Here is a 27,734-nt window from a genome sequence, read left to right as displayed (position 1 = left end):
TTGACATTTTCCACATTTCGTTACATTACAGCCTAATTTTGAAATTGATTAAATATGTTATTTTCCTCAGCAATGTACACATAATACCCCATACTGATTAAGCGAAAAACAGGTTTTAGGAATTTTTTGCAAATGTATTAAAAATAAATAACAGAAATACCTTGTTCACATAAATATTCAGACCCTTTGCTATGAGACTCGAAATTGAGCTCATGTGCATCCTGTTTCTACAACTTGATTGTGGTCCAGCTGTGGTAAATTCAATTGATTGGACATGATTTGGAAAGGCACACACCTGTCTATATAAGGTCTCACAGTTGACAATGCATGTCAGAGCAAAAACCAAGCCATGAGGTCAAAGGAATTGTCTGTAGAGCGTCGAGACAGGATTGTGTCAAGGCACAAATTTGGGGAAGGGTACTAAAACATTTCTGCAGCATTGAAGGTCCCCAAGAACACAGTGGCCTCCTTCATTCTTAAACGGAAGAAGGTTGGAACCAACAAGACCCTTCCTAGAGCTGGCCGGGCGGCCAAACTGAGCAATCGGGGAGAAGGGCCTTGGCCAGGGAGGTGACCAAAAACCTGATGGTTACTCCGACAGGGCTTTAGAGTTCCTCTGTGGAGATGGGAGAACTTTCCAGAAGGACAACCATCTCTGCAGCACTCCAACAATCGGGCCATTATGGTAGAGTGGCCAGACGGAAGCCACTCCTCAGTAAAAGGCACATGACAGTCCGCTTGGAGTTTGCCAAAAGGTACCTAAAGACTCAGACCGTGAGAAACAAGATTCTCTGGTCTGAAGAAAAAAGAAAACTCTTTGGCCTGAGTGCCAAGTGTCACATCTGGAGGAAACCTGGCACCATCCCTTCAGTAAAGCATGGTGATGGCAGCACCCAAGATGTCTCGAGGCTGTAATCACTGGCAAAGGTGCTTCAGCAAAGTACTGAGTAAAAAAAAAAGAATACTTATGTAAATGTGATTATTTGTGGATATTATTTTTATTTCTAAAAACCTGTTTGTGCTTTGTGATTATTTGTGGTTATTAATTTTATTTCTAAAAACCTGTTTTTGCTTTGTCATTATGGGGTATTTTGTGTAGACTGAGGGATAAAAAAATATATATTTTCCAATAAGGCTGTAACGTGACCAGTGTCCAAAACACATCCAAGGCTGGTCACCATTGAAAACACATCCAAGGCTGGTCACCATTGAAAACACATCCAAGGCTGGTCACCATTGAAAACACAACAAAGGCGGGTCACTAGCCTATGTTGGCCTATGCAGTTTTTTTCAGCAGAGTGATCAATGAATGTGATAACAAAACAAGCTTATAAACATATCGTTTGTCCATGGAGCGCATCTTGAAATCCCAAGGGTTTGCTGGGAGCTGGCTGGCATGCTTTCCAGGCTTTCCAAAGAGAAGGGTCCTGGTGTTGTTGGGAGTGAATGGGGAGCAGATTGCTGAGGCAGTCTCTCATGTCTATCCAAGGCCTTGATACCTTTGATCTCCTTCACAAACAAACAAGCTTTTAAACTAGTTGGCGCTGCTGGGTAATATCTCCCCGCTTGCTTTATTTTTCTGTCTGCCTGGTAGAAATGCTGATCCTGAGTAAACTGCTCCAACATGAATAGTTATGCACAAAATGTAGTTTACGAAGGTTCAATCAGGAAGGCTGGTCTGAATGCTCATTTAACTTCTTCCAGCAAGCATAACATAACTCACTTTGTTTCCTGTTCTACGGGCAATAGTGGGAATGAATAACAACGTTTCATCAGCATAGCATCTTGTTTCTTCTCCTCTTTCCTATGAGCCATGTGCGGAATGTCATTCACCTATTTACCTTATAGCCTGTAAGCGCGGCACAATAATGCATTTTCCTCATGCTTGCTGTTAAGCTCTGGGCTCACTCTTGCAATTATCACCTTCCCTCTCGCTCAACCAATGGGCGTAAATCTTAGGATGTATTTATATGTCAACTTACCCTCGTTCTCCACTTGCTGTCTTCCAGTAAGTTTTTGACAACCATCCAACTCCCCACCACCACCAGCTATATATAATAACCTTAAGGCCTGTCATTGGAACTTTTTACTCACCGAGGTGGCTCCGAGGTAGCCCCGCAGATGGCTACCTGCCATTACATCATCTGGCTCCGAGGATCTTCCCTCGGAGACGAGGCCATTCCCTGAGCTATTTAATAAAATGTCATATTTCATTCTGGTCTTTGTCGTTCATTCAGCTAAGCCTGTACTCGATTCGAAGTGTACGGCAAGGAGTTGTGGGTAGGAATATCGACGCCCACCATCTTCTGAACGACATTCAGAAGCTGAAAAGCGCTATGAAAACCTAGGAAGTAAAGGTGATCAGTGCCCTCAGTGCAATAGGCTATAGAAACCGGACATGAAATTGAAATGAAGACAATCTGATTGTTATCTCCCGTATAGGCTATGGCTTATACCTCAACCATGTACCGTAAGACAGCCTGAGAAGTGCCCAGAACATTCACGTCTGATATTACCCCCAAAGGTTTTCAGTGGGTAAAATACTGGGCTGATTCTCTTTCATAGCCTGCCCTCTCTCTCATCTGAAAAATATAGTAAGAAGACAATCATTTAATCTGTCCAGGGATGGAATTTTCAACCTGCATTTTACATAACTATGGTTAACTGTACAGTAAACTTCAACACCTCACAAAGCAACTGTTATGATTATGGTGTTCACAAATCCTCATTGTCAGCCCTAGCTATGGAAACACAATTTCCCTAGTATAACACAAGGGTGTATACACTGGTGAAACAACAGTGTCACCGCTGAAAAGCAGCATTAGTGCTCTATTCAATCCATATCTCTGAAGTTTGAATAGTGCCCTTAATTTCAGGCATGGAATTCAGTCAGTGCACTCACCCTCTGGTAAAAGAAGACATCTTTTATTTAACTGTACATCAACTGTACATCAACTGTACACCCCCCCCCCTCTTGTTTGCCAAGTCAACCAGCGTTTTTCCTTGCTCCTATTTTTTTCCCCAGTCTCTGTTTGTTTCGACCCTTGGCTGTCCTGACTCCGTACCCGCCTGCCTGACCACTCTGCCTGTCCTGACTCTGTGCCCGCCTGCCTGACCACTCTGCCTGTTCTGACTCCGTACCCGCCTGCCTGACCACTCTGCCTGTTCTGACTCCATACCCGCCTGCCTGACCACTCTGCCTGTTCTGACTACCAGCCTGCCTGACCACTCTGCCTGTCCTGACTCCGTACCCGCCTGCCTGACCACTCTGCCTGTTCTGACTCCGTACCCGCATGCCTGACCACTCTGCCTGTTCTGACTACCAGCCTGCTTATCCCCTTGTACTGTTTTGGACTCGGATCTGGTTTCTGACCCCTGCCTGGCATGACCTCGAGACTGCCTATCCTCTGGTACTGTTTGGACTCTGACCTGGTTTATGAACTCTCGCCTGTCCCCGACCTGCCTTTGCCTACTCCCTTGGTTATAATAAATATCGGAGCTCTACAATCCGCCTCCTGTGTCTGCATTTGAGTCTCGCCTTGTGCCCTTATACAAATACCATGAGTACTCTTCTGAATGTTTTCTAGCGAGCTAGTGGAAAAAATGACAGACAAATCTCTGGTCAACCGTTCTATGGTTTATTATCAATCGGATATCATTTTTATTTCCACACAAAATATATGGTTTTCATTGAAGAGTTCAGTAAACATTTTAATAGCACTACAGGGATCCAATCATTTATATTCTATACATCAGGGGTGTCAAACTCATTTTGCCCCAGGGGCTGCATTCAGTTTTCAAAGAGATCCAGAGGGCTGCACTGAAAATTGGTTATATTTCAAACATTTTTATAGTCCATCCTTTTTGGAATTTTCTAATCTTCCTGTCTAGTTTTCATTTTGGTGATTATTAGCTAGCTGGACGCAGTCAAGAAACTGTATGAGTGTAGGTCCATTATAATTTCTACACAGTTTCCATTTGGTTTTAGTCATTTTAAAGTGAATTAGGTTAATTTCCCCCCTCCCCAAACAAATATTTCCACCCACGGGCCAAATTGGACTCCCTCACTGTATGTTTGACACCCCGGCTATGGACTTCACCTGCACACGTCACAATATTCTGTCAATTAAAAGGACAAAACAAATAGAATGAACAATGTCAATATAATTCAGCTTAATCATATTATATTGTTAATAGCTATATTTATCACTCTATTTGTAATCACTATATTTCGGTGACGCTTAAATATTCCCGGTATTACATTCATATACATAACAATGTTAAACAAACGAATACAGTCTGCTGCAAGAATCCCTGCACAAGAGAACAACTAAACCTCACAGTCCAGTCCTGTTCAAATACTTCAGGAATGTAAATCCTTCCTTCCAACCTTCAGTAAAATAATCACATATATGAATTGGTTGGATTGGTGGAAGTAAAAGGACGATAACCTTGCTTACACCGATCCAATCATACACAGATCTGTTAACTCAATGATGGAAGGATGCAGTTCGAAAGTACAGCTGAAGTCGGAAGTTTACATACACTTAGGTTGGAGTCATTAAAACTCGTTTTTTAACCACTCCACAAATTTATTGTTAACAAACTATAGTTTTGGCAAGTCAGTTAGGACATCTACTTTGTGCATGACACAAGTAATTTTTCCAACAGTTGTTTAAAGACAGATTATTTCATTTATAATTCACTCCATTACAATTCCAATGGGTCAGAAGTTTACATACACTAAGTTGACTGTGCCTTTAAACAGCTTGAAAAATTCCAGAAAATTATGTCATGGCCTTAGAAGCTTCTGATAGGCTAATTGACATCATTTGAGTCAATTAGAGGTGTACATGTGGATGTATTTCAAGGCCTACCTTCAAACTCAGTGCCTCTTTGCTTGACATCATAGGAAAATCAAAAGAAATCAGCCAAGACCTCAGAAAACAAATGTAGACCTCCACAAGTCTGGTTCATCCTTGGGAGCAATTTTCAAACGCCTGAAGGTACCACGTTAATCTGTACAAACAATAGTACGCAAGTATGAACACCATGGCACCACACAGCCGTCATACCGCTCAAAAAGGAGACACGGTCTGTCTCCTAGAGATGAACGTATTTTGGTGCGAAAAGTGCCAATCAATCCCAGAACAACAGCAAAGGACCCTGTGAAGATGCTGGAGGAAACAGGTACAAAAGTATCTTCATCCACAGTAAAACGAGTCCTATATCTACATAACCTGAAAGGCTGCTCAGCAAGGAAGAAGCCACTGCTCCAAAACTGCCATTAAAAAGCCAGACTACGGTATGCAACTGCACAAAGATCGTACTTTTTGGAGAAATGTCCTCTGGTCTGATGAAACAAAAATAGAACTGTTTGGCCATAATGACCATTGTTATGTTTAGAGGAAAAAGGGGGAGGCATGCAAGCCGAAGAACACCATCCCACCGGGGGTGGCAGCATCATGTTGTGGGGGTGACTGGTGCACTTCACAAAATAGATGGCATCAAGAGGGAGGAAAATTATGTGGATATATTGAAGCAACATCTAAAGGCTTCCGGCAGGAAGTTAAAGCTTGGCCGCAAATGGGTCTTCCAAATGGAGAATGACCCCAAGCATACTTCCAAAGTTGTGGCAAAATGGCTTCAGGACAACAAAGTCAAGGTATTGGGGTGGCCATCACAAAGCCCTGACCTCAATCTTATAGAAAATTTGTGGGCAGAACTGAAAAAGCTTGTGCGAGCAAGGAGGCCTAAAAACCTGACTCAGTTACACCAGCCATGTCAGGAGGAATGGCCAAAATTCACCCAACTTATCGTGGGAAGCTTGTGGAAGGCAACCCGAAACGTTTGACCCAAGTTAAACAATTTAAAGGCAATGCTACCAAATACTAATTGAGTGTATGTAAACTTCTGACCCACTGGGAATGTGATGAAAGAAATAAAAGCTGAAATAAGTCATTCTTTCTACTATTATTCTGACATTTCACATTCTTAAAATTAAGTGGTGATCCTAACTGACCTAAGACAGGGAATTGTTACTAGGATTAAATGTCAGGAATTGTGAAAAACTGTTTAAATGTATTTGGCTAAGGTGTATGTAAACTTCCAACTTCAACTGTATTTGAAGGGGGTCATAGTATATGGTTCAGAACTTAAATAGTAAAGATCCCTTCGACATCCTTCTCTTAAGCATCTTCTCTATATACAGGACACAGATGTCTGGGCCTTGAATACAATATTACATACATCACATCAATAACCAAGTATCTGATCCTAAGTTTAACACATTATTCAGATCATAAAGAGAGAGAGAGAGAGAGCGAGAGAGAGAACACACGTTATCTTGTCTAGCTATCTGTTAGTGGCACTAAAACCTATGATCGATAACAACCGCAAACAGAATACATCACAGTAAAGAAGACCAGGTCGCTCAAGTATCTGGCACAACATTCATAAGTATACCAAGAGAGAGATTGAGAGCGAGAGAATCAGAGGGGAGAGAAAGCAGGAGAAGAAGTATGTGTCCCAAATGGCACCCTATTATAGGACCGGTTATATATAAAAAAGAAAGTAGTCCGCTATGTAGGGAATAGGGTGCCATTTGGGACATGGACGAGATGTCAGTCTTGAGTGGGCAGAGGAACGTGTGTTTAGACAGCGAGACATGGCATGGTGCGGTGCGCTGCGGTGTCGTTTCACTGCGGAAGTGCTTTCAGGATGGCATTCACCTCCTCCGCCACGGCTGTCAGCGCAAACTCAAACTGCTCCTGTGGAGAGAGAGAGCGAGAGAGAGAGAGAGTTGGACAGGATTGAGTGTAAAGTTACAGGACTGCCAGTGAATCCTATCTGAGTGACACTTTTTATAACTACCTCTTGTTGAACAATATATTGACAACAACATATATACCATTTCTTTCTAAATCAAACATTTTTGATTTTCAATATTCATGTTTATAGTTTCCAATATTCATACTAAAGAAATTACTAAAATACTACTCTAATACTACTAAAATACTATTACAGAGAAAGTGGTAAAGCTTCGTATGACACCAACTTTTGCTTTGTAGCACCTACAGATGAAACATTATGGAGTCTTAAAGAAGGTCTGGGTAAGGCCAAAATGTCACAAATATTCCAACTTCAATGAATTATTTCTTAATTATGCTTCAATATACAAATGTCAAATATATGTCAACAATCTTTCCTCCAAAGGACTCTCTTATATGGATAAAATACCCAAAATCATGGTCTCACTTTGTTCTAGTTGCGTGAGGAATCATCCATATGCCTACACTTTCTCGTTCTGAACCTCTAAAGTGGGCGGAATGGGTGTGGCTTCATGACAATGACAACAAGAGAAGCCACTCACTGATTTGACAGCTTTTAATGCACTTACACCTCTGACACCCACTAAACATCAGCTATGCGGGTGTCAGCTAGCACGGGTTAAAGCTTGATCTGAATGAATCTAGGCTTAAGTCAACTCTTCTCTCAAGTGTTGATGCGTGTGTATGTGTGTGACTCACTGTGCTCCCTCGGGAGCACAACAGGACCCGATCGTTTTTCACCCTGAAGACACACTGTTCCACTCCTCAAATCTCACTCAGGATCCAGGCACTAAAATAAACTCACTGAGGAGAGGTAGGCATTTGCAAGAATCAGACTTCAGATGTGTCAACACAAAACCTGCCACATTGTCGCCCGGAGTAAAATACAATCTATACTGAGGAGTTCTTCACAACAAGTAATGTGAATATTTTTTTTGCTTAGGTTGTTCTTATTTGTATAGGTCTTCATAAAATACCTTTAATAGCTGTAGTTAATTACAACATAAAATAAAAAAAAACATTCAACAAATCTTTAAGCCTTGGAACATATTGATTAAGCTGTCTCGGTAGGCATTATGGTGGCCTAGGAAGAGGGTCTCACATTTCCACCACTGGAGGGAGTGAAACCTCTGTCTTTCCCCCACAAAGTTACAGGAGACTTGCTCTTGAGCATAGAGTCAGTATATTGTCTATTGGTATGAAAAAAAGTGTTCTTTCAACAATGTAAAATCTAACACATCTATCTAAGACCAGAACAGCTAACGTTGCATATATTTTACAGCTAAATGCTGGCTGTCCTAAAAAAAAAATGTAAATCAATTTATGCTCTTGATGAACCTGTGCTGCAACATAGTAGCATCAATAATATTGCTAGTTCTCTGCTGTAAATTTAATTTTCCCTTAGATGTTTCAGTGAAAGGCTTTTAACATTTACGTTTGCCAAAATGCAACCTTCCCTTAACAAGCTCCAATCAGATACCTGAGTAACCGGTAAATATGATTCAGCGAAAGCTGCATTAAATCCATTTCATTTACATAAATAATAACTTCAGAATGTCTCCACTAAACAACTTTGATAAACGTGATACAGCCTAATTTTGCCCCGATTGCCTTTCATTTGATATTTCCGGAGCTAAATGCAGCCGTCTTAAACGACACAAGAAGCTTTCGCTGCCCATCACAATTCAGTGGTCATAGATGAAATGAGCACGGTCTGTTTAAATACACACGTTCTCCAGGGAACCGACTTGCTTGTAATGAGATGTTTCAAACCTCCCTCACTCCCAGGTAAACAAGTTAGATCATTTTAGGGAAAGGATGATCAACGTTAACATTCAGTTATTGCCGTGATTGTTCCATTTCCGTACTTTGTCTAACAACACTATCATTAATCGAGCAAAGAAGTTGTGGGTCAGAGTGCAGTATTTATTTAGTTTCATCACAGACAGACGCGCTTCCTGGAAAGTTTCTCACATTGGCTTTAGCTGGTGGGCCTGCCTGGGCAAGTCCAGGGGGTTGCCTAGCAACACTTGCCTCAAAGTCGAGGCAATGTTTGCGCATAGCGTGACAAATTCCCATGATTTGTGAATCTGTTCGGATCGAACAGCTAAAAAAATGGCTTTGAAAAAAAATACGATTTCAGCTAATAGGGAGAAGTATAAAAAAATGAACGATACCATACTGTAGCATTGACTAATCTATAAACTATTTACATGTAAGACAAATGTGGGTACATTGGTGGACAAAATTCGGACTTTGCTCAACCGTTTAAAGAAAAGAGCAATGGGAGTTAGGAGGCCTCTCTAAATTCTAGAGGCAAACAAGAATGACATGTAATTTCTTTATTTGACCTTTATTTGAACACGGAGTCCCATTGAGACCAAGGTCTCTTTCACAAGGGAACCCTGCATACACATCATTTACAAAATACAATCTAATACTAAAATATGAAAAATGACAATAGGGGAGACTGGGGTTAGTTGTCTCATGGGTTGGTTGTCACAGTGCACATTACTCCCAATCCAGATGGTGCTGTGTGATAACTTCCAGATCAAAATATGTGAAGACCTCATCCACCTGGTCACTTATCAACTCCATTATAACCATATTGTTTGGCGACATTGCCACCGTATAATAAATCCCAAGCTCTTTTGTGATGTTGCTATGAAGACCTCCCTTTCCAGTAAACACAAATATCTTTTTGACCGACGTATCAAAATGTGTTTGGAAAATGTACTGTTGAGAGCATTTGTAAAATGTGACAATTATTTTTAATTCCACGAGAGGTACCGGATCCGGCCAAATACTGTAGGTTCCGGAACGAAACAGTCGAAAATGGATCCTGTACCGCTTGGCTCAAATTAAGCACTGCTTTTATGAGGATAAAAAAAAACGCTTCCTATTTCAACCTGGGTATTTCTATTAATGTTGAAAAGAATCTTGTACGATTTACTGGTGCTGAGAAGTACACGAGAGTAAAAAGTGTGACCCAGGTCTTCTCTACATTCAAGAAAAACAATCACATTCATCAGCAAAGAGGTCCCCAATCAACATTTTGAACTGCCCGCGAGGCACCAGAACATCCAGTTTTATAGGGAACTCTAGATTGTTCCATACATGGGATGCAAAGAAACTAAAAGGAGATTTACCTAACACTGAGGAGATCGTAGCGATTTCCAGTTAGCCATCCCTGAGACCGGGCATGGTAACTCATCAGGCTAAAGGTTATTAATAAAGTAAGGTATGGCAGGAGTTTTTGTAGGAGAACATGAGTTTTGGATATTGCAAAAAAGAAATGCTAAGCTTACTTCCACTTGGAGATCTTAAACTCTGAGGGCTGGTTTCCCAGACAGAGATTAAGCCTAGACCTGCACTAAAAAGCGATTTCAAAAGGGGTTTCTCCATTGAGCATGCTTTTAAGTTCAGAACAAGGCTTAATATGTGTTTGGGAAACCAGCCCTCAGTGTGTGTGGACATAAACTTCCTCATGTGTGATTTTGAATATGAACTGACTGAGAATCTTTAAAAAAAAAAAGCTCCTCCAATTAATAAGTGGTCTTGATCATTTCAAGCAACCAATCATGTCATTGTGCGCTTACCCGTGAACTAGACGCACCTCTTTGTGAATGACATGAACTCCCCCACTTCTCCCCTCCTCCCCACTCCCTCCTTCCCTCCCTCTGAGCGAGGGACCGTACCTTTGTCTGGACCATGCCCGGTCTTTGGTCTCTCAAGTGCTCCAGGGTAGCGGCAATATCAATCTCTTTAGCACCTGCAACAGACCGCACATTGGACTGAGTTCAAAGCAGCAGAGTAATCCAGCTCACATCTGTCAATCTCCTTTCTACCCGGCTCCCTTTGGATAGGCATGGCGATTGAAAATTATTACATTCATCCCTCGAAAGACTTGGAAAGGAGCCACTGACTGTTTTCACTAGAATAATATATGCATGGGGATATTTCTGGGGCAGGGAATATTGTACAATCAATGATGCAATCAAAGAAACTGTGCCCTGCTTGAATAAGAACCATGCATTGTAGTAGCAGGCATAAAATTGCACTATGCCCAACTGTGATTCAGAAGCTTGCATTCTGATGTCTGAGATAATCGGAAATGAATGGAAAATCAAGCCAATTTGCTATACCTTGTATGATGTGGGAAAATATGAGAGATGTGTTAGATTTGATATAGTTGACCTTCACCATACAATAAATGTTTTTGTGTCATTTTAAAATTCAGCAAGTTATGTGAGCTGAGTATCTGTAATAGACTCAATAATGCCAACGTGCAATAAACTTTCATTTGAAATCTCCTTTCACCTTTAGCTTGAATAACTTCAACAACCAGACTATTGTGGGAGTCTCTAATAAATGGCGAGTTGGAGGGGACCATGAGGGCTCATTTGAGATTCACTCCCAAAAAAAGAAATAGAGGGAGAGAAAGCCCAGAGCCCTTAAAGACGTTTTGAAAGGGGGAGAGAGGGAAGGGGCCGGTTAATTCAGCTGGACTCCCAGCTCAAAGTGATCCAATACAACTTTCATGTTTTAGAAGTGTTGGATTCTCAAGTTTAAGAGGGGAGAAAATTCTCCAACAATACAAGGCTTCGGAGTGAAATTATTCTTGTGTACAATTCACTCTGGAGGAGAGAAGAAGATGAAGAAGAGAAGGAGGAAGAAGAAGAATAAGGCGAAAGAGGGATTTTATGTCTGGGCCCCCCGGGCTTTTCATTCTGTTTGGGAACACAAGGCCTCACACTTCTCAAGACCAGATGAGCCTCACACCAAACAAAGAGGGATAGGCCGCTCATGGTCTGGGTTGCTCATTGCTCAACATAACAAAAACTTGTGGGTCTGGTCCCAGGCCCAGTCACAATCACAACCACTAGCTAAAGCCACAGCCACAGCCCAAACCCAAACCCTAGCCCCACGCCCCATCGCAAACCTCTAGCCTGAACCCCAGAACAGGGATGTGTGTGACAGCCTGAGAAAGACCTCCATCTAGCAGGACCATGCTACCCTGACTCTGCCCTTTGATTTCTCCCATTAAGACCAAAGCTATAGAGAAAGGGTCCAAAGACACAGAGAAGCAGGAGGTTAGGGTCAGGGCCAGATGTACGGATGACCTGCTCTGATAGGGGTGGGAGGCCAGGGTCAGATGTACGGATGACCTGCTCTGATAGGGAGCAGCCCTCGTACCCCTGCACATTGATCTGGTACTCCCTGTATATAGCTCCCTTCTTGTGTATTTTATATATATATTTATATATATATATATATATATATATATATATATATATATATATATATATGTGTGTATGTGTATTTGGGTTGTGTCGGTATGCGTGTGTGTGTGTTATGTGTGTGTGTGTGTGTGTGTGTGTGTGTGTTTACGTATGTAGTGTTTGTGAATGTGTGTGAGAGAGTCAGTGTAGTGTGTGTGAGTGTGTGTATGTGTGTATATAGTGTGCATATATAGTCTTGTGAGTGTGCATAGATTGGGTCAGTGCAGATAGTCCGGGTAACCATTTAATTAAATATTTAGCAGTCTTATGGCTATTTAGTAATCTCATGGCTCAGGGGTCAAAGCGGTCTCGGAGCCCGTTGGTTCGAGAGCCGATGCTTCGGTACCGTTTGCTGGACGGTAGCAGAGTGAACAGTCTATGACTAGGGTGGCTGGAATTTTTGGCCATTTTTTGGGGCCTTCCTCTGACACCGCCTGAAATAGAGGTCCTGGATGGCAGGGAGCTCAGCACCGGTGACGTACTGGGCTGTCCGCACCACCCTCTGTAGCGCTTCACCACCCTCTGTAGCGCATTTGCCATACCAAGTGGTGATGCAGCCAGTCAAGATGCTCTCGATGGTACAGCTGTAGAACTTGAGAACTTTGAGAATTTGAGGGCCCATGCCAAATCTTTTCAGCCTCTTGAGGGGGAAGGGGCACTGTTGTGTGGACCATGTTAAATCCTTAGTGATGTGGACGCCAAGGAACTCGAAGCTCTCAACCCTCTCCACAACAACCCTGTTGATGTGGACGGGGGCGTGCTCTCCCCTCTTTCTCCTATAGTCCACTAACAGTTTCTTGGTCTTGAGGGAGAGGTTGATGTCTCTTATGTCCTGACAACACACCACAAGTCTCTGACCTTCTCCCTGTAGGCTGTCTCAGCCCCATCTGTGATCAGGCCTACCACCATTGTATAGTTAGCAAACTTGATGATAGTGTTGGAGTCGTGCGTGGCCACACAGTCGTGGGTGAACAGGGACTATAGGAGGGGACTAAGCACACACCCCTGAGGGCCCCCCATGTTGAGGGTCAGCATGGCTGAGGTGTTGATGCCTACCCTCAACACCTGAGGCTGGCCAATCAGGAAGTCCAGGATCCAGTTGCAGAGGGAGGTGTTCAGTCATAGGGGCCCTAGCTTGGTGATTTGCTTGGAGGGGACTATGGTATTGAACGCTGATCTATGAACAGCATTCTCACATAGTTATTTCCCCTCTTGTCCAGATGGGAAGGGCAGTGTGAAGTACAATTGAGATTGCATCATCTTTGGATCTGTTGGGGCGGTATGCAAATTGTGGGTCCAGGGTGTCTGGGATGATGGTGTTGATGTGTGTCATAACCAGCCTTTCAAAGCATTTCATAATTACAGACGTAAGTGCTATAGTGCGATAGTCATTAATGCAGGTTACCTTGAAGTTCCTGGGAACAGGTATAATGATGGTCAACTTGAAACATGTTCGAGATTACAGACTGGGACAAGGAGAGATTGAAAATGTCCGTGAAGACACTTGCCAGCTGGTCTGCGCATGCTTTGAGAATGCACCCTGGTATTCCGTCTGGCTCAGCGGGCTTGCGAGTGTTAACCTGTTTAAAAGTTTTACTCACATCAGCCATGAAGAGCGAGATCACACAGTCATCCGGAACAACAGGAGCTTTCATGCAAGACTCAGTGTTGTATTCCTTGAATTGAGCATAAAAGGCATTTAGCTCGTTTGGGAGTTCTGCATCATTGGGCATCCCACGGCTGGGTTTCCCTTTGTAACCCGCAAGCCATGCCACATATGAAGTGCTTCAGAGCCGGTGTAATAGGATTCCACCTTCCTCCCATATTGTCCTTTTGTATGTTTGATGTCTCGTCGGAGGTCGTACCGGTCATACTATATGAGCATAATATTCTGAAAACATACTCAAAGGTGGTTGTGTGATATGCATGTCAATTAATATATCAATATTTGCATCTTGTGAGAAGCCAAATTAAGATGGAATATATACTGAATAATTATGATAAATTAACTTGCCCTTTGCAGGGGAATGAATTTGACATTGAAGATGGTTGAAAAAAAACAGTTGAAAAATGACCCTTTTTTAAAAGAAATTTCAAAGAAATAAATGTGAACAAAAACACAATCATGGTCTTAAGGCCAAGGAGTGTTGTTTTTTTGTGAATGTTTATGATAATTAATTTCAGTTATGAGTAGCCATGCTATTGCTCTCTCCCTCTTATCACTGTCTTTCTCTCTCCCTCACCCTCTCTCTCTCTCTCCCTCTCTTCTCCTTTCTGGAGATCCCTCCCAGAGTTTTCAGCAGAGGCCTCACTCAGTCACCCTCTAATGCGTCCCAAGACCTTCGGGCTGAAAATGGAGGCGTTTCACCATTGCCATGGCAACGTCTCCACACAAGCAGAAAGAGTGCGAGACGGAGAGGCCCATCGACTCCTACCTTTAGCCATCCTATTGAGGACCATGTCAATCAGAATGTACGTTCCGCTTCTGCCAGCTCCGTCACTGCAAAGTAACCAGAGAGAAGAAGACGCTCATTAGTGAATGTAGAAAAAGGACACAGAGCGGATCCCTCAAATACAACAGTAGTGTTTGCCTCTTACATGAAATGAAATAGCTCATTTAGAATGTCTTGCATTATTGCTGTAAAGTCTGAGGAAATACAAATGATGAGGAGAGCATTTCAAAAGATATATTACATAGCTTACTGTACAGTATATGTACACGCGGGTACAAATGAGTTGTGTATGGTAAATAGCAGTTATTTACCATACATTACCCACAGTTATTTACCCTACATTACCCATTTGATAATTATATTAAATTTAAGAACATAAGATATTAATAAAAGCTGTAATAACCATTGCGTAATAACCAAAGTTGTCAACATTATAAAAATATAAACATATTTATTTGCAGTGTTTAGATTTTGAAGAACAAATTATACAAAACATGCACGTGTGTGTGTGTGTCTGTGTGTGTGTGTGTGTGTGTGTGTGTGTGCAAGAATGTGTGTCTTTGTGTGTACACATACATGTGTGTGTGTGTGTGTGTGTGTGTGTGTGTGTGTGTGTGTGTGTGTGTGTGTGTGTGTGTGTGTGTGTGTGTGTGTGTGTGTGTGTGTGTGTGTGGTCCAAATACTTCTATAGAGAGGACTGGTTTGGAACTGGCGTTATGAGGGACAAAAGCTTTCAAAAGCAGCAGCAGCGTGAACGTGTAGCAGACAGGCACCTCAGGAGCAGAGGAGAGGCGGAGAGGCCAGAGGCCATTAGCAGAGCAGCTTTGGGGAGCCTGCTTTGCTATTCCACCAGAGATACGCACATAAAAAGCCTCTCTTTGTGCCTGCCGGGCATTCAATCTGTCTGCATGTTAATTGCAAACAAGGCGTTCACTATCTCTCTAATAAAGGCAAAGCCAATGAAACGGGAGAGACCGCGAGAGCGGCGTGAGGCGAGGAGCGCCACTTATTTAATCCACTGTTTCTCATATAGAGACCAGGCAGAGACCTCTATGGCCAGACAGACAGACAGACAGACAGACAGACAGACAGACAGACAGACAGACAGACAGACAGACAGACAGACAGACAGACAGACAGACAGACAGACAGACAGACAGACAGACAGACAGACAGACAGACAGACAGACAGACAGACAGACAGACAGACAGACAGACAGACAGACAGACAGAAACTCTTCGTGCATGACTGAACACCATTAAAGATATGGAGGCAGTTACCTGCTAAGAAATAACGAGTGAAGCTTCACTAACTAAACAAAACAAAAAATATATTGGTGCAATATGGTTTCCAAAAGTACACATTTGTATGGTCAGTGAATATGATCCAAAAAATAAAAACATCAATATTTTATGTAACTGTGTGTCTAACTGTGTGTCTAACTGTGTCTTCCTATACCTTCTTATGTATTTCTTTGGACAGCGAAGCTAAAACATTTGATCCATACTAAAACATGATCCATACTCCAGCACTTTGGATTTGAAATCAATTGCTTCATAGGAAGCCACAGTACAGAATGTCACCTTTTATTTCAGGGTATTTTCGTGCATATCTGTTTCACAGTTTATACATGAGAGCCCTTTATGTATCTAGTCCCCCTATTTGAAGGGCAGGTTGACGGTTATTGGGATGAATCTTGTCCTGGAGGCAGAGCGATTTCCGCTAGATGGGCCAGTTGCAAAGTCAAAACTGCCTATATATTGTAACAATTCATGTTGTTTTTGGTCTTAATTTAAGGTTAGGGTTAGGCATAAGGTTAGCAGTATTGTTAAGGTTAGGGTTAAGGTCAGGGTTAGGTTTAAAATCAAATTGTATTACTTTGTGGCCTTGCCAGCTAGTGACTACGCTGCAGAGCTGTCTCCTGTACATGAGTCATCCCAATCAATGCCAACCTGCATTTGAAGATGTCATAAGTATTTAGGAAAATTCAATTTTACTGTATGTGTAATAGAATTGTCAAAAGTTCAGTATTTGGTCCCATATTCCTAGTACGCAATGACTACATCAAGCTTGTGACTCTACAAATGTCATCATAAATGATTTGTGAATAATGATGAGTGAGAAAGTTACAGAGGCACAAAGACCATACCCCACAAGACATGCTAACCTCTCACCATTCCCAATAACAGGGAGGTTACCATTTTCTTTGGGGGTGGATATGATATTTATGCCTCTGTAACTTTCACACTCATCATTATTCACAATGCGTCCGTGATTATCTGTAATCATGGTAGCATCCACATCGATGTAGGTGTTCAAAAACCTATTCTATTCTTATTTACAATAAAAGTAACAAAATACATGATTTATTAGGCACAACATAAGCACAACCAAAACAAACCGCAATCGCACCCAACAATTTCGAAGAGTCACAAGCTTGATGTGGTCATTGCCTGCTAGTAAAATTGGACCAAATACAAAAATTGTCACTACTTTCACTAACATATAGGTGAATTAAATACACATAACACCTTCAAATATGGGGGGGGGGCGAGACACATGAAGTGCTTTCATTTCTGAATGGTAAAACAGAAATGTATGACAATACCCTCAAATAAAAGGTGACATTCTGTACTGTAGCCTCATATGAAACATTTGATCTCAAATCCAAAATGCTGAAACATAGAGTCAAATTAAAAGTTTTCACTTCCCTGTCCAAATAAATACGTAGTGGAACGTATATTCTCAGTCTGCCATGTAATGCAGTTGACACCCATTCAGCCAGTGCATCGTTACAAGGTTATAATTATTGTAATATACTTGCCTGCAGTGGACAATTATTGGACAAGACCGACCCCGGTAGCACTTGTTAACCTTTCTGTAATGAAACAGAAGAAAGTCTGCTATTAATGTCACACTTCAAAACAAGCACATGTTTTGGAGCACATCTGCTAAATTTGACTAGATCAAAGTCATATAGTATATTGTACATCACCAAATCAAATATGTGGACGACTCACAAAAAAGGGTCACATGCAGCTTACTGTATTTCAACGATCAGGAAAAATTCCGGTTGTACTTTTAGAGGCAATAAAAAAATGATAAAACTCAAATTGCTGTAATTCAGTAATGTTTGAACCTTTCGAGTCCCCTTGCCAATCAAAATAATATGAGGGCAAAAGTATTCCATGTCGAACAATTGGAATGAATGAAGGGTAATTTAAAACACCATACTGTGACATGTATTTACTGCCATGATGGATGCGGTGGTAAGATGGTCGTGATCCGCAACGCATTAACCTTGCACAAATTATAAATGTTACACACCACAGACACACAGTGGGAGCCAACTAGCCCTCGACACCCAGCTGTTGCCATGGAAACTACTGGCTACATCGGCCCTGTTTTATTTATTTTTTATTAGTATTCTTTTTTTTTTACACTAAATGCTCAGAGGGGATTTAGACAAGAGACTGTTTTTTTTTTTACACTAAATGCTCAGAGGGGATTTAGACAAGAGGCTGTTTTTTTTCTTCAAACTTCAACGACGTTTAAAAAGAAAAAAAAATTCGAACCCGATACAGGAATATTAACATTTTATATACAGTAATTGATGAAATACTGGCATTGTACGTGATATACAGTAGCATATAATTGTTGTGACCTAGCATGCATATAACCTTTATAACAAACCGTATTCCATTTACTACATATTCTAAAATAAACATTTAAATGAATAACACTTTTTGAATAATGAGAAGGAGCATTTGTCTGTGAAAGAAAAAAACGTCATTAAAGTAAGATGAAAGTAAAAATGCATTTTACAGGTAATTTATCAAACAAACCAGGCATTTTGAGTATTTTGAGAGTTAACAGAGGTGGTGGGAGTTAATTATGCAAACCAAAAGGGTGGAAAAGAGAAAGTGAGAGCAGCGGAGCGGAGAGAGAGAGAGAGAGAAAGTGTGTGCACAGGCCTGGCTGAAGAGACACGGTTTCCAATGATCACTTTTGTGACTATGCAACTGGGCTCATATTACTAGCTGCAACATCACAAAAATGACACTGGCAACCGCTAATTTCTTAGTTGGCCAAAACCACTACATGAGTGGTGCATTGTGGGGATATGAGGGTCAAAGGTGGGATCTGAACTCTGGTCTCCTGCGCCGGGAAACCAACCTCTTAATCATTAGACCAAGAGGACATTTCCTCACGGGCTGAAGGTGACACTGATTTTGAAGTCGCAGGTAAGGCTACCTTATCATGAGAGCGCGAATCCTACTCACCTCCTCTACATGAGCCTGCTACCGTAGTGAGAGTGTGATAGCAATTACCCTTTTAGCATGGTGAGCTCTCGCTAACCTGCAGAGCTTCTCCAATTAGACAGACTTACATACCAGCAAGAGAGCAAGCCCTGCCACAGCTGAGTTCTGTATTCGTTATAAAACATCAGTATGTTCAGTATTTTGACACAGCCAGTTGGGTAGCGTGAACAACTCAAAAAGTTGGGTGCTGGGATTACCCCAAACATGGGTTAATTTAACCATCAATTGGGTATTTTTTACTCTAATGCTGGGTTGACCCAGCAGTCTTTTTTAACGTAATCCAAAGGGTTATTTTGAGGAGGCATGTCGTATTAGGGTGTGGCTTTCAGCTAGATCTTATTGGCCACCCATGAGAGTAAATGTCTCAATAACCCAGTACCCAGCATCAATAACCCAGCAGTTTTTAAAGAAAACAACCCAACTAAGTGACCCAATGTCTGCATCCTAGCAGTCGGGTCAACCAAACAAGCCAGCATTTATTTGAGTGTAGGTACGAGCTTTCAGCACCAGTAGAGGTCAGAGAGGTTTCAGATGATAGGATAAAGAACAAGTGCCTTTCTTGGACATCATGTTTTTGCACTTCAGTTTTTAATACAGCACAAATATGAGAAGAAAAAAAATCACAGAAGTACAAAGCAATTCTTAACTTATTTTTTTTCTGGTCTAAATTGTGAAGAAGGAGGATAGAATTCCATCCACCCACACATTTGAAGGCACATATTCTTATTTGGAGTGGGATTTCCCATTCCTTTCAGGGTGTTTCCCTGGGGGCCTATTGCGGCTCTTCTGCCAGCATACATCAGATGAAGAACAAGGGAAGAGAGGTTAGACAGTCATTGGCTTCCCCTTCCATTCGCCCAGGTTTTTAGCTTGACATTTACCATTTAATTGGCTGTTTGAATTAAAAAATGTCAAGCCATGCCATGAAGACGGTTAATTTTCTGCCTTGCAATGAGCAGAGGAGAGAAAATAGCCCTACGATCAAAGAAGTAGTGCAGAAACACAAGTCTTACAGGAACAAGCATATAAACCCAAACCGGAGTTAAAGAGAAAAGATCAGAGGACAGAACAGGTAGACAAGTGAAAGCAGGGCAACAACAAAATGAGCGTTATCATATCACAAGCTAACCCCTAAGGTTACAAAATTCTGCTTACTTTCCCCAAATTCCCCAAAATCCCGGTTGGAAGATTTCCAGAATTAGGAGGGAATAAGCAAGATATCTGGAAATCTCCACGCGGGGGGTTCTGGAAAAACCTGGGAAAGTTATAAGAGACACAAAGGAGCAGCCGTTGGTCAGACGGGGACAGGTGGGCCTACCTACGGAAGTCCAGCATGATCCTGGCTGAGTCAGGGATGCTGCGGTCCACCCAGGAAAGGAAGTGGAACTGCGTGACGGTGCGCGTCTCATTGGTCTGCAGGTTCTTCAGGTAGAAACTCCTGACCAGGAAGTCCTCACACCAGATGTGTTCCGATACCAGGTTCACCTGCATAGACAAGGGAAGGGAGGTGAGAACAATAGAAATAGAATCAACAGAACAGGCTTAAAACCTCTGGCCATGGCAATTTGACAAGTAAACTCATGGGTACACCCATTATGGCACTATTGACTTGAATAGAGATGTTTCTTCTAGTGATTCTATTTCTGTGGTGAGAACGACAGTATTACCAGGTACAGGTAACTGCCAAAATAAAGGAAACACCAACATAAAGTGTTGGGCCACCATGAGCCAGAACAGCTTCAATGCACCTTGGCAAAGATTCTACAAGTGTCTGGAACTCCGTTGGAGTGATGCGACACCATTCTTCCATCATTTGATTGTGGTGGAAAACGCCGTCTCAGGCGCCGCTCCAGAATGTCCCATAAGTGTTCAATTGGGTTGAGATCTGGTGACGGAGACTACCATGACATATGGCTTACATCGTTTTCATACTCATCAAACCATTCAGTGACCACCCATGCACCGCCATGTGCATGTTGATTTTGTCTATCCCCACCAGACGCGATCATGACACCAACTCTATTCATTTGGGGACAGGTCAAAACACACATGAAACATTCATGGACATTCCGCTCGATAGGTGTTTCTAGCAGTTTGTCATGGGAGATGAACATTGAGTTGTTAATTTAACCCCATCATGAACATGGTCCCTTTTTTAGCTGGTTCTTTGTAGAATTCTGCAACAATCGTGTGTTTCTCTATTCCGACGATTAATCCACAGATAAAAATGGAAGCCTAGTTAGTTTTTAGTTAGTTATCTTTGATTAATATCCTCTCATTCGTCTTTCAAGCAACCATGTGGGATTGTATCCAACAAGGAGGGGACTTGCAGCTCGTGGCGTCTTTCAAAACAGAACCAAGTTCTATTTTAGCGCTTGGCTACGCAGACGCTCGCTCACGCGTGCAAAACAGTGTGGGGGAAATGATGAAGTAACATATATGTGTACATTTGTTTTGCACGCTCAGTGCACGCAATGTGGCCAATAGGGTTTGCATGTAAGCATGATGGGATGTTAATTGCTTAATTAACTCAGGAACCACACCTGTGTGGAAGCACCTGCTTTCAATATACTTTGTATCCCTCATTTACTGGTGTTTCTATTATTTTGGCAGTGATCTGCATATCAATTACTGTGCAATAACTCTCACTGAGTGACACCCCTGGACCAAATCAACTTCAAACAGATATGTGGAAGGACAATACCACACCATTTTGGAAAAATTAAGATGAATAATATATGAAACAAATGAAGAACACATCCTGAACAAGGATCATTGTTTTACCTCATAAACATGGTAGACATTGAAGCCCTCGTCCGGCCAGTACTGTTGACACTGTTTGACTCCATTTTCCGACAGGGGCGTCAGCATGACGATGACCACACAGCCATTCTCCCACACCATCTGAAGACACAAGGGAACATAGGAGGGCTCAAATCTAGTCCTATTAACAACGGCAGGGCACTCATGAAGGATGAGTCAATGCAGCATGAGTTAATACAGGAGGAGTCAATACAGCTGGCGCTAATACAGTAGGAGTTAATACAGTAAAAGTTAAAACAGTAGGTGATAATACACTATGAGTCAATACAGTATGAGTTAATACAGCAGAAGTCAATACACTGTGAGTCAATAGAGTAGGAGTCAATACACTATGAGTCAATACAGTATGAGTTAATACAGCAGGAGTCAATACACTATGAGTCAATAGAGTAGGAGTCAATACACTATGAGTCAATACAGTATGAGTTAATACAGCAGGAGTCAATACACTATGAGTCAATAGAGTAGGAGTCAATACACTATGAGTCAATACAGTATGAGTTAATATAGCATGAGTCAATACACTATGAGTCAATAGAGTAGGAGTCAATACACTATGAGTCAATACAGTATGAGTTAATACAGTGGGAGTCAATACACTATGAGTCAATAGATTAGGAGTTAATACAGTAGGAGTCAATACAGTTGGCACAAATACAGTAGGCGTTAATACAGTAGGAAATAATACACTATGAGTCAATACAGTATGAGTTAATACATTATGAGTCAATATACTATGAGCTAATACAGTAGGATTTTAATACAGTATGAGTCAACACAATATGAGTCAATATACTATGAGCTAATACAGTAGGATTTTAATGAAGTATGAGTCAATACGCTATGACTTAATACAGTATGAGTTAATACAGTAGGAGTTAATACAGTAGGAATTAATACAACACCACAGAAATGTCCCACAGAACATTGACAACACAAGAAGAAATGTATAATGATGCATTGGGATTGCTTGATGTTTCTATATCTCTATTGAAACTAAATCAATGTTAGTCATTCAGCAGGATAGATACGTTATTGTATGACGTGCAGGATTGTGTGAGGGAACGTTATTGGTCTGCACCGCCACCGACGTGTGATCAGTTGAGCTGTACTACTGCACTGCAGATCACAGGAAGTCACACAGCGCCTCCATGTGCCCCTCACTCTCTCTGCAAACTGAGCTCGCTCAACTGATTCTCTCAATTTCATCTTATCACAATCTTATGTCTCCTTGGAAGGTAGAAAGGCCCAGTGCGGCCATTAAGAAGAAACAGTGGTTTTATGAGAGCAATAAAAGTACAATGGTCTTGCCTATAAACTCATGACAAAAAAATGTGTTATCTAGAACGGTTTCTTCGACTGTCCCCAGAGGAGAACCCTTTTAAGAACCCTTTTGGTTCGAGGTAAAAACCCTTTTGGGTTCAATGTAGAACCCTTTCCACAGACGGTTCTACATGGAACCAAAAAGGATTCTACTTGGAACCAAAAAGGGTCCTCCTATGTTGACAGCTGAAAGAACCCTTTTGGATCCTTTGTTTCTAAGAGTGTAGAATAAACAAATGAATTCAATTAATACTTTTTTATTTAATTAACTTCTAAAGTAATTTAGTGATTAGACATCCCCGCTCCATTATTGAGCACACAAGCAGAGAATAAAAATAGAACCAAGTCAAAATCTCTGTTTGGGAGCTCTTTGAACCCTCACTGTGACTGGCTTATTCCCTGAACTCTAAGGAGAGAACAGAAGGGGATAGAGAGAGTAGAGGGGGAGAGAGAGAGTAGAGGGGAAGAGAGAGAGTAGAGGGGGAGAGAGGGGAGGGGGAGCGAGAGGCAAGAGGGAGGATAAGAGAGGGAGAAAGAGAGAGAGAGAATAGCAGAGGGAGAGAGAGCAGAGAGGGTGAGGCCATGGTTGAGCAGAGGTAATGGAAAGGAGGGAAGGTGGAGGTCTGGGGGTACGAGGGTACGTAGTGAGGGAAAGGAGGGAGGGAGGAAGGGGAGGATTAGAGAGAGCCTTTCAGAGTGCTGCAGGAGCCCAGTGCGGATTAGACAGACCAAAGCTAAAGACTCCTCGTCTCCTGCAGTTTATTTGGAAATGGTTTTTAAGTACATTCAAGGCCAATGAAACAATATTGAAAGTTGAAAGACTCATTACTTATTGCAATCTTTTAAAGTCCATCTCTCTGGGTATACTGTAGTTTTGATTTTCAATTATTTGCAAGTTACGATAAGCTAGTTTTAGTGTAAACTAAGCCAAATACTCAGCTGTAAATGGTTTGAATTTAATTTTGATAATGGATATGTTGTTTATTCACTTGATGAAATGAAGAACAAACAAACAAACAAGAAAACAATAAGCAACATTTTCACGAGGTGCTTAAAAATGTGACATTAAAGAGTAACAACAGCACATTAACAAAAGCCCATTCAAAATGGTGAATTCAATCAAGGTGCACTTTTCAAACAAAGGGAAAGCGTAATGGCTTGATAAAAGCATAATTGCTGTGTTACAAACCAACCATCTAACCTGACACCACTCACACACACAAATGCACGCATTCACACACACACACACACACACACACACGCACACGCACACACACGCGCGCACACACACACACACAATTTGTTTCAGAAAAACACCATTAACACGCATCTCTTTTAAAATGACATCTGAAAACCTTTCCTTCCGTGTGGCATTACATGAACACAGGCTACATAATGACATGTACGGACCTACTGTCAGCGTACCTTCAGCTCAACATGGGAGAGTAAAAAGAGCCAGCTGGTCTAATGGCTGCGTACCCAATGGCACCCTATTACTTACATAGTGCGCTACTTTTGACCAGTGCTCTATAAAGGGAATAGGGTGCCATTTGGTACGGAACCTGTGCGTGTCTCCGGTCCATGCTTACATATTACAGACACAGCAGTGCCACAGCTGATGCATTAGCTCGACTGTATGGTAGCAACGACTGTATGGTAGCCTTCATAATGACCGAGGTGCTTTCACATTAATGCATAATAACACCATTTGGCAACCCGGCATAAATCCGAGGCAGCAAAGCGTTGCGAATAGCGAGATTCTTTTTTTTTTTTTTTTTTTTTTTTACAAATAAAATGATCCTGCTGTAAATGTACATTTCATAGTTTCATTAACCCCTGTGAGTCTAAGAACCTCAGATCGCAATATCTGCCCACCTAACGTATGGAATTGGGTTCAAATGTATCCTTTAGCCATTGGATTTAGAATTTTGGGACCCCCTATAAAAAATGAAACGCTGAATGTGCTCTTTGCTGCTATAGCCCATAACACATTCATAAACGGCAAAACAGACCGTCCAGAAATAAATCATCAGGAACAAGGTTTTGAAGCGTCTGTCCTATATCTGAGAGATATAAAAGAACTCAACAACAAAAAACAAGAGCCTGGTACTGGGTTACCTTCAAACGACTCCCCTGAAGTGTGTGTGTGTGTCGAAGAGCAGAACAACTGACACCTTTGTGTTCGTGAAGCTCCCCCTTTCGATATTGGTGACATATTAGCTTGTAGCTCCAATGGTTAGGCCTGGAGAGTCAGTTTGGTGAGAAAACCTCTTCAAAATGAGGACGCCCACGACAGAGTTCAGACGACTGCCATAAAGCTTGTGGATGTCGTAGAGCCAAACGACCAACATTGTCGTTTTCATGACAGTCTCATGGTGGTGGTGACTTATGGTGGTAGTGACTTATGAGCTTGTAGCTCATACCGTTTGGGATTTATAGATGATTTCGTGACAATTGTCTTGCCAGGATCCTCTCGTGTAGAAATAAAAGCCACTTTCACCAGCCCCATGTTATGCAATAGACGCAAACTTCATATCACCGCAAGAAACAGCAAGTCTCGAGCATAAACACACAGGGAGCTATTCAGCATTCAAAATGACACCACCAATCCTTTTATGGGTTTACCTGCCAGAAGTCCGCCATGGTGGAGGGTAGAGGGCCTTGTGAAGAGATGTACATGGGGTTCCTCGGGTCATGGTCCATCTGGGAAAAGACGGGAAGAAGAACAAAAGTTGTGTGTGAAAACTGAGTGAACGCGACTGTGTAAAGGGACAAGAACATACTGCCTGGTTGCGTACCAAATGGCACCCTGCTCCCTATATACAGTAGTGCACTATTTGGGGACTAGGGTTCCATTTGGAACACAGACCCTGTCTCTACAGTTAGAGCTAGCTTATCAAGACAGTGAAACAGCAGTCCATGCACTCTCCCTGAGGATCTAAGGGTTGTACTCCCACCTTTTCTCCTCCATGGCCGCCCGGGTCTCCGTTTTTGTTTTAACATTTACTTCCTCACTCCGTTCACTTCTCTCTCTCTCTCTCTCTCTCTCTCGCCCCCCTCTGTTACCTTTCCCCCCTCTCTATCCTCCAGGCATGGCTATTCTTTAATGCCTCTGATTAGAGGAAGACCATGTTCAAAGGAAATTACACCGCCTCTCCAACATATTATTGATGCTAGTCAGAGAATGTCACAGAGGCCTATAGAAGAGGCAATCGGGGTGTCTCTCTCTCTCTCTCTCTCTCTCTGTGTGTGTGTGTGTGTGTGTGTGTGTGTGTGTGTGTGTGTGGAGTGTTGGCATGCAGAACCCAGAGATACAGAGGGTGGAGGAAAAGATAGGAGTTCTGCAATTGCCCCTGAAGCTCTATTTTATATTAAAGATCCAACATAATGGGCTTGATACCAGCTCTACATCCAGCTCCACCGAACAAGACCCTGGCCTTTACCGTCTGTCTATTCATATTAGTCTGAGAAAGCCAATGAACAAGGGAGAACTACTAACGTTTAGCAGACAAATTGCACATGAGCATTAGTCATGGCTATTGTTAAAAGGAGAAGAAGAATAGAGAAGACATGAGTAAACCCTTTGGAATTGAGGCTATTTTGTAACACACAGACAAAGCCATTGTTTCATTTCAGAAGATAGTTTTTTTTTTAAATATATATATTCGGCTGATTCGAGGCTGGTTATTTCGGTGAGACCATCAGTCAAACACACTTCAAGCACCATGAATGTGTAATGATCGGGTGCAACAGAATTTGTATTCCCCAAATAAACACTTTGGTTTCCATTTAAGGTGGGCAGCCTGCGCTAACCAGAGCTAACCAGCTGAATCAGTGCACTTCAGTTCATTGGGCATTTGTACTTTATGGGCTCCATTTTGCAATGTGCCAAAAAACATGGTTGTTCTGTATTTTTTTGAGGTAAACATGGTATTACGGTATATTTTTCCACAGTCCGAGTTCTGTTTTGTATGAAATGAATCCTAGCCCTTGTATGTTCCCATGCTTTCATACTGGAAAGGTTCATACAATACAACAGTTTCATACAATAGTCTTGCATTGAGATAAGTATATATCTTAATATAGAGAAGAAGAAAGGGATAAACCTTTGTGTTACACGGAAATCAGTCCTGAATCTCCACTGGATGACACTCCAATGACTGACATCCACACCCATTACTATGGAAATGGATGCAATTGTGCAGCACTTACAGGGAGCTATTTAGGGCTGGAGCAATAACAGAGAGGAGACAGAGGCTTGGGTCCATAAAGGCACCATATTCCCTGTATAGTACACTACTTTTGACCAGGGCCCATATGGCTCTAGTCAAAAGTAGTGCACTATATAAGGATAGGGTGCTATTTGGGATGCTCCCAGATAATAATACCAGGATCTGCTATAGAGACACAGTAGATTGTCTTTAATGGATGTCTTATCTTCTTTTATGAACTTCTTTCTTTATGAGATTTCATAGTAGTTATATTAGCACCGACTAGGGGAGATGATTATAGAGGTTTAACTAAATTCTAATCACTTTGACTACAGATGTGAAGCATAAGATATGGAAGCGTATACCCACCAACCATAATATGAAGCTAGCTAGCATGGTCCACTAAAATGCACCTGTCTTTACAAATACATTTTGTAAGATCACCTGGAATTCCTGTTGCCTAGCCGTGTTATTTGAAATGGCATTTCT

General features: G+C 41.8%; 1 protein-coding gene across 1 annotated transcript in view; it reads right to left on the bottom strand.

The window, feature by feature from the left end:
* Positions 1-6,029: 6,029 nt before the first annotated feature.
* ptprn2 (protein tyrosine phosphatase receptor type N2) overlaps positions 6,030-27,734 on the bottom strand; it is a 259,239-nt gene continuing 237,534 nt past the window's right edge. Inside the window, exons 16-22 of the mRNA XM_024393119.2 lie at positions 25,660-25,737; positions 21,673-21,792; positions 20,207-20,373; positions 17,391-17,444; positions 14,548-14,612; positions 10,529-10,602; positions 6,030-6,770 (exon numbers count right to left, since the gene is read on the bottom strand). Coding sequence (XP_024248887.1) covers positions 6,699-6,770; positions 10,529-10,602; positions 14,548-14,612; positions 17,391-17,444; positions 20,207-20,373; positions 21,673-21,792; positions 25,660-25,737 — 630 coding nt within the window. The 3' untranslated portion in view covers positions 6,030-6,698. The remainder of the gene's footprint in view (positions 6,771-10,528; positions 10,603-14,547; positions 14,613-17,390; positions 17,445-20,206; positions 20,374-21,672; positions 21,793-25,659; positions 25,738-27,734) is intronic.

Source organism: Oncorhynchus tshawytscha, linkage group LG29 (genome assembly GCF_018296145.1).
Source record: "Oncorhynchus tshawytscha isolate Ot180627B linkage group LG29, Otsh_v2.0, whole genome shotgun sequence".
Taxonomy (NCBI): Eukaryota; Metazoa; Chordata; class Actinopteri; order Salmoniformes; family Salmonidae; genus Oncorhynchus; species Oncorhynchus tshawytscha.
This window is presented reverse-complemented; position numbering and strand designations above follow the sequence as displayed.